This window comes from Pristis pectinata, chromosome 4, assembly GCF_009764475.1.
Source record: "Pristis pectinata isolate sPriPec2 chromosome 4, sPriPec2.1.pri, whole genome shotgun sequence".
Taxonomy (NCBI): domain Eukaryota; kingdom Metazoa; phylum Chordata; class Chondrichthyes; order Rhinopristiformes; family Pristidae; genus Pristis; species Pristis pectinata.
Genome location: NC_067408.1, coordinates 104,444,523 through 104,455,962, shown reverse-complemented (window position 1 = coordinate 104,455,962; position 11,440 = coordinate 104,444,523). Strand labels below are relative to the sequence as shown.

Genomic DNA, 11,440 nt, shown 5'->3' with positions numbered 1-11,440 from the left:
CAAATGCTCCTCATACATTAAGCCTTTCATTCGTGGGATCATTCTTGTGAATCTGACTCTGACACTGAAGTCACCAATTGCCTTCCATTGATAGGCAGGCCATTGATAGGCAGGCCAGGTTTTCTTCAAGGTCTGAGCAGAATTCCTCTTTAACCACATCCATTGCTTCCGGGCCCGGGATATATGTACCGTTGAATTTAGTATGCTGGTTCTTCATTATGGTGACCTGAGGGATCACGAGACATTTGTTATAACACGAGAAATTACTGAGATACAAAACATTCACACTTGTGCTCACAGTCTATTCGTTAGTCACCCTTCCCAACCACTCCTCCCTCACTGAACCCCTCCCTTAGTACCCTATCCTTCCCTCTCAGTCATCATCCACTTTGCTATCCCTACTCTCTAATCTCACATGCCCTCTGCTCCACCTCTTCTCCCTTCACCTTTTCTCTCTCCTTCTTTCCTTGTTCTCCACAATCCCTCCTTCTCCAAACCCTTACCATTTCCTCTCTCTGTATTTCACCCTTCTTCTCATCCCCTTTCCCCTGTCCCCTCTGCCCTTTCTCCCCTCTTCCCCTTTCTTCGTTATTCCCTTCCCCCATTATCCCCTTCTCCCCCACTTCCAATCCCCATCCTCTCTCTCCCCCATCCTCATTCTCCTTCTCCCCCTTATTCCCAACTTCTCTCTCCCCATATTTCCATCCTGGTCTCTCCCCATATTTAAGATAAGATTTCTTTATTAGTCACATGTACATTGAAACACACAGTGAAATACATCTTTTTGCGTCGTGTTCTGGGGGCAGCCCGCAAGTGTCGCCACGCTTCCGGTGCCCACAACATCCTAACCCGTACATCTTTGGAATGTGGGAGGAAACCGGAGCACCCGGAGGAAACCCACGCAGACACGGGGAGAACGTACAAACTCCTTTCAGACAGTGGGTGGATTTGAACCCGGGTCGCTGGCGCTGTAAAGCATTATGCTAACCGCTGCACTACCGTGCCTTCTACATCTCCATCCTTTCTTTCTCCTCCTTATCTCCCCATTCTGCCCTCACCATTCCCTCTCCCTCCCCCCTCTCCCATCCTTCTCTCCCTTGCTCTCTCTCAATTCTCCCTCATTTCCCATCCATCAGCCTCTTCCCTTCCAAAAGTTCCTCAGTCCCCAACCTGTTACCCCCTTGGATTCCCACTCACCCCTTCTGTGCACTGCTGAGACATGGACAACCTAGTGAGGGCACCTGGAAGCATGGAGAATCGGAATTAGTGCCACCAACATTGACTCTGCAACATCCTCCTGGTTGGAAATCAATCTCAATGTCTTTCTCATAGGCCAAGATCCCCAAGATCAAGGCTTCCTCGCACTCAACCAGCCTTGGTGGAAAGCATGACAAGTCCCCGCCTCTCACCGCTCAAAACGTAAAAGGGGCATCCCAGAAGGTACTGAGCACCCCGTGTCTGCACACTGGGAGAGCATAAAACAGAGAACAGTACAGCACAGGTACAGGCCCTCTAGCCCACAATGTTGTGCTGAACTAATTAAACTAGTAACTAAATGCCTAACTAAGCTAATCCCCTCTGCCTACACAATGTGCATGTCCCCCCATTCTCTCCACATTCATATGCCTATCTAAGAGCCTTTTAATTGCCTCTATCGTATTTGCCTCCACTACCACCCTTGGCAGCGCATTCCAGGCACCCACCACTCTCTGCACATCTCCTTTGAACCTACCCCCCCTCTCCTTAAAGGCATGCCCTCTAATATTAGATATTTCGACCCTGGGAGAAAGATATCGGTTGTCTACTCTATCTATACCTCTTATACACTTCTATCAGGTCTCCCCTCAGCCTCCACTGCTCCAGAAAAAAGTAGGGAGCATGTTGAGACTGAGCGCAAATGGCAGACAACCCACCCAGCCACTCTATCCCACCTGGATCCAACATAACTCCTCAGAACCTCCCACCCCCCTTCCCACTCCTCCCCCCCCCCCCCCCCCCCCCGTAGTCACCCTCAGTCCTGAGCGACTGCCTAAGCAGAAAGGTTGGCCATGACTCAGTGATTAACACTCACTTTTGAGCCAGTTGGTTGTGTGTTTAAGTTCCTGCTCCAGAGGTCATAGCACAGAAGCAAGAACCTTCGGCCCATCAAGTCCATGCCGACCATCGTGTCTTTCCCATACTAGTTCTATTAACCAGCATTTAGTCCCCAGCCTACTACGCTTTGGCGAGTCAAGTGCTCGTCCCAACGTTTCTTCCATGTTGCGAGAGGACCTGCCTCCACCACCTTCTCAGGCAGTGAGTTCCAGATCCCAACCACACTCTGGGTGAAAAAGAATCTTCCTCAGGGCCGTTCTAAACCTTTCACTCCTCACCTTAAACCTATGCTCTCTGACCTTGGACACAGCTGCCATGGGAAACCGTTTCTCACTATCTACCTCATCTACGCCTCGATTTATACTCGAGGTCTGAATATGCTGGAATCTGGAGCAACACACTGCGTGCTGGAGGCACTCAGCCCGACCTACTGAGTTTCTCCAGTATCTTCTGTGTTGCCCTGAACACCAAATGTCTAGTCCAACATTCCCAGGGCAGTGCTGAGGGAGTGCAGCACTGCCCGAAGAGTCACCACAAAGCTGCCGCTCAGCTGATTAGTGTAGCGGGAGACACCCTCAACTCCCTCCGCACATGAATCACTAGCGAGCAGTCTGGACTTCTAATCATGTGCTTTCCGCTGAGTATTTGCCCGGCGCTTTTGAGCCCTTCATTCCAATCGCTCGTCATATCCGCTTAAAGTGAAGTTTGGGCAAGTCCTTGAGGGGACGTTGTTGAGAAAAGTTTGTTTCCAGTCGGACATTTCTGTTAGCGAGCATTTTAAAGGGTCTTTTAAAAGAAAAACAAGGAAAATAATATTCCAATTAAGTTTCAACGCCGCAATTAGTCAATTCCAAGCCGGGTTTTGAGGATGAAATAATATTCCTGAAATCGCCAAGTTGTATGTCTTGCGGCGCAGGCTTTGAGGAGCGATCGGGAGATGCAGCTACTTGCGGGGATACTGCTGTTCCTTTCGGCGCTGGGCTGCTGCCGAGCCGGCTCCTTGCGGCTACCTCTGAAGGTCTCCCCCACCTACAACGCCTCGGGAGAGTTGCTGGAAAAGCGGAGCCGGCTACTGGAGGGTATCTCCCTCGCCTCTAAGCCGGTGGGTTCGGTCAGCTTCGTAAGTATGGTCAACAACCTGAAAGGAGACGTGGGCAGAGGTTATTACCTGGAAATCCTAATAGGGGTGCCTGCACAGAAGGTGAGACGTACTTTATTTACCTGAGCTTTGTGGGGGAGAAAAAGTGTTGAAGGAGCAAAGAGCGCATGAACAGGGTGCAACTTTCTCATTACCCTGTAGGAAAAGATTTGTGCATAAATCATGGCAGGGTAACAGCCGCCTATGCCAAATGGTTGTGGGTTCAACTCCTGCTGCAGACACCCACAACAATCTGGGCTGAGTCAGTGCTGTGCTGTATGTGGATGAGCTATTAAACCAAACCCTGCTCTGACCTCTTGGGGTGGAAGAAGAACCCATGGCATTTAATTCCAGAAGAACAATGTAGTTATCTACAGTAGTGTTTGCCCAACACCACAAAAGCCTGGTCGTCATCGTGTTGGTCTTTAGAGGGAGTGTTTGGTAAGTTGTCTGCCCCATTTCCTACATACGGTGAACGCACACTGTCTCCTCCGCCCCCCCCCAGGGAAAAGGAACCAAAAACTAGAGGACATGTGCTTAAGGTGAAAGGGAAAGATTTGTAAGGGACCTGAGGGGCAACTTCACGCATTCTCTGACAGAGAAAGTAATTGAGGCAGGTACAATAGCAACATTTAACAGACATTTGGATGAGTACATGGATAGGAAAGATTTAGAGGGATAGGAAAGATTTAGAGGGATAGGAAAGATTTAGAGGGATATGGGCCAAACTTGGGTAAATAGGACTAGCTTGGTGGGCACCTTGGTTGGCACAGACTAGTTGGGCTGAAGGACCTGTTTCTTGCTCTATGACTCTGTTAAAAGTACTTCATTAACTCCATGGTGCTTTGGGATGACATGTGGCTGTGAATGGTGTTATCTAAATGGAAGACTTTATCCAAAATATACAGTTATGGCCTCCGTTCCTGGCACTCTGATTAACTTCTGTATCCAATCTACTGTCCTTGCCCCTTGGAATCCTAGCCCTCTAAACCCAGGCATAATGTCGAGACAAACTTTGCTTGAGATTGACAGCATGATTAGTATCCAAATCAGCAGCTTGTAGTGAGGGTGTCTGTGGTTTACAAATCACCTCTAGCTGGTTTATTTTCACTGTTCTGCCATTAGCCTTGTGTCCCGTGACCTGCAGCTAGTTTCGTAAAGTTGCTGCAATGACTATCAATTCCCTATTAAATTTGCCATGAAATTACTAACAGCGGGAGGGCCCTTTTCGTATGATAATTGTTTGCTAATCAACTCTTCTTGTCCAGAAACCAAATAACTATGTATGAATTTACTCCTTCAATTTGCAAATTATTTCAACAGATTTTTTTTTCCTCACTTTTATTCTTTGACACTTTTTTTCCCCTTTCCCCTCCTCCTTCCATTCAGTGCCAGATTTTACATTGAGTAGTATTCAGAGATCTGAACAACTGAATTTGAGACATTCCACCATCATAGATGGTAATTAAATAAATCTAAAGTCAAAAGGTAAGCTCAGTAATGGTGTCCAGGGTTGTGTTAGAAACCCCACGTGGCTCCCCTTGAAGGAAATCGGCCTTCCTCACCTGGTCTGGCCTAGAGGTGTTCTAAACCAATGTGGTTGACTTTGAAATGAACTGAGTGTTTCTGTTAGGCCACCAAGCAGCAATTAGAAATGGGCAATAAGTATTTAATTTGCCATTAATGACCACATTCTGTGAACAATTGGTTTTCAAAAATAAAACCTGTTCAAATCCATCTTCCTATTCAACCCTTCCTTAGCTTCCTTCCACACCACTCATTGGTGAGAGAAAGTTGCTGCTGGAAGATCATCAACTTGCTGAAGGACTCTCTTTGGTCTGCCTGAAACTTGCTGGTCTTCCAGTGCAGTGAGATGCCCGTAAGGGAATGCTGCCGGCTGGCACATTCCAGGCTGCAGGAGTACAGGCTGAGGGATGCGCTGAAGCTCAATGCAGCCAATGCAAAGGCTCTGTGGGACAGGACCACGGTCTAGGGTCCTACTGCTACTGCACGTGGAGGGCTGAGTCAGGTGCAAAGCCCCTCAAACATTGAAAGGGTCTATCACCCCAGGGGGCCACATGAGCGGCTATGGTGCTGCAGTTTTTTTAAAAAAGTGTTAACACTACTGAATGTATTGACCAAATGACACCAAGGATGTAAAAGGCTTCAGCACTGGGTTTTTCTATTTGTGTGTGTGTGTATGTATGTATGTGTATATGTGTATATATATATAATGTGTGTGTATATATTTTATCAATAAAGTTTGTCTTTAAACTTAAAATTCACTGAAGTCACAGATCCACTGTAATCCTCGCTGTGCCAATATCTACTTCAACTTGATGGGCCAAAAATCACAAACAGGGCAGGCTGTGAGAAGCCACAGTCCAACACAATATGACACATTTTAATGTCTTGGCTCATTCTGCTTGCTTTTGCATGGTATGGGAAATTTGGAAAGATGTATTTTTAGGGCTAATAGTTTAGTTGGATACCAGGGCTTCCAAAACTTGAGATGGATGCCACTTGTTGAAAACACTGATTAATATTTAGTGTGTGTAGATTGTGTGCCATTGTCCTAATCAGTGCAGCCCAGTGAAATTAAAAGGCCTCAAGTGGGAAAGCACGTGAAAACGTGCCACAAATTTAATTAGTGGAATGCCGACAGATCCAATTTAACTAACAGTTCCAAAATTACTACTCTACAAACATTCCAGACAATGCAAATCCAGGCAGGACTAACCAAGCCATAAGCATGATGGACCATATCTCGTTGGACTTTGGCTCCTCGAACTTGACCTGTTTCAGTGTTTTTTCAAAATGTTCAGCTCGCCAGTAATCTAAAAAGTCTAAGTTTGTCTTTCACTGTTCTCTACCTGCCCCACCCACCCTGCCAACTTGTGTGTGCCTAGATTCTTGTCTTTTCTCATTACGTATTAAGTTATGTTTGCTTATGGAGGCCAGGTAAATAAATGTAACGCCCTTCTCTATATATAAAAAAATGTGCATCACCCGGAACCTGATCTGGCCTGACCAAGCGATAAGAAAACTGGTCCAGGAGGAAAGCAGACTTGTTAAAGATTTCTAATCAAAACTGAGATTGCTGGTTTAAACCACGTTCTAGCCTGCAAGCTACAGTTGATGTTAAGAGCTCTGTTTTTAATGATGTTTTTCTCTCAGTGCTACAGCATGGAAATAATGAACATATTCTTAGCTGATTCTAGTAAGAAGTTCTACTTTTGTGTAGGAACAATGCTGCAAAGGCACCTGTGAAGTTGTACAGCATGGAAACAGGACCCTCATTTCACTGAGTTTCTGCTGACCATGAAACTCCCATTTACACTGATTCTACACTAATCCCATTTTGTTTTTAATTCTCCCTGTGTTCCCATCAGCTCCCACCAGTTTTCTCCCAGTCAGCCACACACTAAGGGCAATTTACAGGGCCAATTAACCTATCAATTTGCACATCTTTTGGTCGTGGGAGGAAACTGGAGCACCTGGAGTAAAGCAATGTGTTCACAGGGAGAATGTGCAAACTCCACACAGGGACCACGGAAGGGCAAGGTTGCTGGAGCTATGAAGCAACAGCTCTGCTAGCTGTACCATTGTCTCAAACTATTTAGTTTAGTGCTATTAAACGGCATGGAAAAGGAGTCCTTCGACCAACCTCGTCCATGCCGACCAGGTTGCTGACCTAAGCTAGTCCCATTTGCCTGTGTTTGACCCATGTTCCCTCTAAACGTTTCCTATCCATGTACCTGTCCAAATGTATTTTAAATTGTACTCGCCTTGACCACTTCATTTCGTAGCTCATTCCATATACTCACCACCCTCTGTGTGGAAAAAGTTACACCTCAGGTCCGTTTTAATTCTTTCCTCTCCCACTTTAAACCTGTGCCCTCTAGTTTTGGACTCCCCAACCCTGGGGAAAAGACTGTGGCTATTCACCTTATCCATACCCCTCATGATTGTATAAACCTCTGTAAGGTCACCCCTCAAGTCTCCTACACTCTAAGGAAGAAAAGTTCCAGCATCTCCTTGTAATTCAAACCCTCCAGTCCCAGTAATTTCCCTGTAAATCTTTTTTTTTGTGTATGTGTACTCTGTTTTGCATTTGTGCTCACAGTAATGTTAATCAGATTTCATTTTTGATCATACTGTGCCCCTGTAGTATTTAACATGCTGGCATTTTCCTATGTGACTGATTGCTCTCTTGTGAAGTCTCTCAGTATGTTTTAGTACATTAGATGCACAATAGGAGTACAAGTTGACTGAAATGTACATTTTAACTAAAGCTGAATGATTCTTACACTTAATTATGGACACAATGACACAAGAAACAAGTCTGCAGCAGCGTAATCTCTGTTTCACAGGGAATGACACAACGGGAAGTCAATTATAGTGTAGTAGTACAATCTGTATCTAATTCAACCAAACCCTTCAAACACATCTCTGAATTGCCTGTTTAAAATTCCCAATCTGCATCTCTGTCCTGTGAATTTCTGTTTCCCTTGTATTGTAGGAAGCTTCTGTTCGATTTTCAGACATTATAAAATCGAGTCTGCAGGCTTCGAGTTTAAGATGAGCGCTTTGCTAAATAAAAGCGCACTTTCAATAAGTTTGCCTCACATGGCTCCTCATGATTCAAGTGGGTGTTTCTCATGTGACAGGGATTTTCACAATGCACTTCTCAGAACCCATTCCCTTACTTTGCCTCCTACAAATAGAATCATTCTTTATAAAGTATTTAAGCTGGAGGTTCTGGCAAAGTAACTCCAGATTCAAAGAAAACTGGAATGTCTTGTGTGCAAGGATTGACCTCCTACTCTTTTGTACATTAGATAGGCTGCAAGTTTCTTGATTCATTCCTTGATGAAAATCAGGAGGTGAGTATTCTCTGCAACAGAAGGCCATCTGATGAAACCAGAATTTTACGTGCTGTCACAGAAGACAATGATAAATAGCATTGATGTTTAATTGCTTTAAGAGGACACTAGCCCTATCCCTTGTCCCACTTTTCTTGCATCCTCTGAAGAAGAAAAAGACCTTGCGTCTTTTATGACCTCGAGCTGTCCCGAAACACTTTACGACAAAGTACTATTGAGAAGTTTTCATCATTGTCCCTTAGGAATTTTGCAGCTAATTCCCACAAATAGTGACATGACAGTGACTGTATTAGTGGTGCTGATTGAGGGATAGATGGTGCCCAGGACACTGGATATGGGGCAAATGGGACTAGCTTCAATGGGAATCTTGGTCGGTATTGACTGGTTGGGCTGAAGGACCAGTTTCCATGCTCTATGACATTGGGGATAAATTACTCAATAGTGGTAAAGGATCCTGTGTGTCCAATCTAGAGGGCCTCCTTCAGAATTATGCTTCAAAGGATAGCAACAGTGCAGCACTCCTTGATGGTATCTTGGCATGTCGGCCTAGATTATGTGCCCTTCGGATCTGAAATGATGACTGTTTCTCTTTCCACAGATACTTCTTGCCCTGCTGAGTTTTTCCAGCACGTTATGGTGGGCCAAAGGGCCTGTTTTGTGCTGTATGGTTCTGTGGTGGTTCTTATGTTTTTATTTCAGCATTGGATAAACTGGTTGGGGATTGAACAGCAAAAAGAAAAACAGCAGATGCTGAAGTTCCGAAGGCAAAAACATAAATAGGCCAATCATTCCTTTGGCCCATTCAGCTGTGCAATAAGATCAGGGCTGATTCAGTCTTAACACCACTTTCCTGTTCTCTCTCCATAATCCTGGACTCCTCATAGTTGAAATGTCTACCAATCACAGCTTTGAACAGATTCAATGACCTTGCCTGCACATCTCTCTCAGCTAATCAATTCCAAAGATTCACAACCCTCTGAGAGATGAAATTCCTTCTCATCTGTCTACCTTGTCAAACCCTTCATAATCTTGTATGTTTCAATAAAATCCTCTCATTCTTCTAAACTCCAATGAGTATAAACTCAACCTTTCTTCATTTGTCAACCCATTTATTACCAGGAATCAACCTAGTGAATCTTCTTAGCACTGTCTGCAATGTTAGCACATCTTTCCTTCAAGATGGAGACCAAAACTCTATGCAGAATTTAAGTGTGGTCTCACCAGAGTCCTGTAAAATTGTGTCAAAAGTTGCCTCCTTCCATCTTCCATACTCCTTGCAATTAAAGCCAACATTACATTAGATTTCCTAATTATTTGTTGTACCTATATGCTAACTTTTTGTGTTTCATGTAATAGAACCCTCTTTGTATTGCAATAATTTCAGTCTTGTGCCATTTAAATTATGTTTGCTTTTGTATTCTTCCTTCCAAAGTGGATAAATCTCACATTTTCCCCAAATACTCTACCTACCAACATTTTGCAAAGGGCACTTAAGCCATGGGTCAGAAGTGTAGTGGGGCAAGACATCCATGCTGACAATGAGTCTCTTTCTGCCAGGAAACTGTCAGATGGTGGAGGGCACTAGATGTGTCAGGGAGAAAAAGACCGGTTGAGGGGAGAAATGGTAGAGTCAAGGTAGGAAGAAACTCTTCTGTACATCAAGAAGTTACTGAAACAATGGGTTTGCCAAGCCAGTTCTGCTTGTGGATCTTGGGGAGGAGGTAGAAATGGGCTGTGCTTGGTTGGGGGACCATGAGGCTGGAGATTGTAGAGTGAAGGATTTCCTTGGAAGATCCATCAGTGACTGGGAGATGATGGTCTGATGCCCAATGATGGGATAATAGCCCAGAGGGAGAGATGAGGAGATGTCAGAGAACTAGTGCTCAACCTCTGTGGACAGAACTCGTTCACCAAACAACAACAACACTGCTTCATCAACAAGTTCAATGCCAAAGTTGGGACTAGTCATCAGTGAGAGCATTGCAGCTTCAGAGGGGTGTAGGTTAGAGTAAGTGCAGTGGAAGAGTTGAGATGGTCAATATTACATTAACAGTTGGCGATGAACAGATCTTTAGAGGGTAAGAGGCCAGAGGAAAAGTTAAGGTGAACTGGGAATTCTAAAGGCAGGAAAGATTCAGTCCTGACCCGAAACGTTGACCGCCTGCTTTTCTCCACGGATGCTGCCTGATCTGCTGAGTTCCTCCGGCATCATCGTGTTTTTCCTTGAGATTCCAGCATGTGCAGTCCTTTGTTTCTCAAGAATCAGTTCAGTAAACAGTTTCAAGGCAGCAATGAAGGAAGAAATTTGGTCTACTGCTCCTGGTCTCTCTCTTCTAAAAGCTGTAGGCTGCACCAAGGTGTTAAGCTCTTCTAGTGTCTTTGCCTCTTATTTTTTTTTCTTCCAATTAATGTCTGCTATGTCTCCTTCACTTGCAGATGAATATATTGGTTGATACGGGGAGCAGTAATTTTGCTGTGGCTGGAGCACCATCTAGTAATGTGGAGACCTACTTTAACCCACAACGGTGAGTGCCCTTGCGTTTGGGGGGGGGGGGGGGGGGAGCGGCGGTGGGCTATGTCCGGAGTGGGGTAAGGGCCTGTGCACAGGAGGGGCAAGTTCTGATCTGACAATATAATTGTCACTATTCTGTGAAGTCAGTAGTCTTGTATGAGAAGATTGCATAACCCTGGAGTAATGGCCTCATTGTTTTAATCTCATTAATGTAGAGCTATGTAATTGAGTTTGATATAATAGAGGTTTACAAACAAATTGGTGTGTGGTGAAAGAGAGGAAACCAACAGAATGTCCCAGCCACGCTGAAACTGCAATAGCTATCTGGTAGGTTAATGCAGCTTTCAATTTGTGTGCTGAAAGTCTCATGAGCAGTCTTATAACAAATAATCAATTCATTGGTGCTGATGGTTGTTCAACAGTAAATTCATGTCCAGAACACTGGGAGGGATCCATACCGTGCCATTGCTGCCTCCTCTCCTGAAGGTGTTAAACTGTACCTGTGCATTTGCTTTCTGTTCTGCATGTGGTGTGGTGGGATTGTTTGCTTCCACTTGGTTCGATTCCTCATTATGAAGGTGATACTTTCAAAGACGCAGCTCCTTCAGTGCAGCCAGATGATGAGTTCAAGTCATTGGTGCAGGCTTCAAACAAGGAATCTGCTGGTTCAGAGGAGACTGTTGCCAGTGTGAAAGGGCCGATGTAACTGAGGAGAGTGTATACAAGAAACAGCAGCTACCATAGTTAATCCACATATTCCACCCTTTTGTTAGATTCCTTGATTCCCATAGGGTCCAACTGAATTGTCGC

The 11,440-nt window shown here is 44.9% G+C and overlaps 1 protein-coding gene and 1 long non-coding RNA gene across 3 annotated transcripts in view; one reads left to right on the top strand and one right to left on the bottom strand.

The window, feature by feature from the left end:
* Window positions 1-209: 209 nt before the first annotated feature.
* Window positions 210-2,170, bottom strand: LOC127569027 (uncharacterized). Its single transcript, XR_007956131.1, has 3 exons — window positions 2,072-2,170; window positions 1,198-1,241; window positions 210-226 (listed from the first exon to the last, which is right to left on the bottom strand). It is a non-coding gene; the product is annotated as an uncharacterized LOC127569027 (long non-coding RNA).
* Window positions 2,171-2,808: 638 nt separating this feature from the next.
* bace2 (beta-secretase 2) overlaps window positions 2,809-11,440 on the top strand; it is a 59,716-nt gene continuing 51,084 nt past the window's right edge. For both annotated transcript variants that reach the window (XR_007956129.1, XM_052013278.1), the window contains exons 1-2: window positions 2,809-3,295; window positions 10,555-10,643. Coding sequence is in view for 1 of the 2 variants with exons in the window: in XM_052013278.1 (XP_051869238.1) it covers window positions 3,032-3,295; window positions 10,555-10,643 (353 nt within the window). In the remaining variant the exon portion in view is untranslated. The remainder of the gene's footprint in view (window positions 3,296-10,554; window positions 10,644-11,440) is intronic.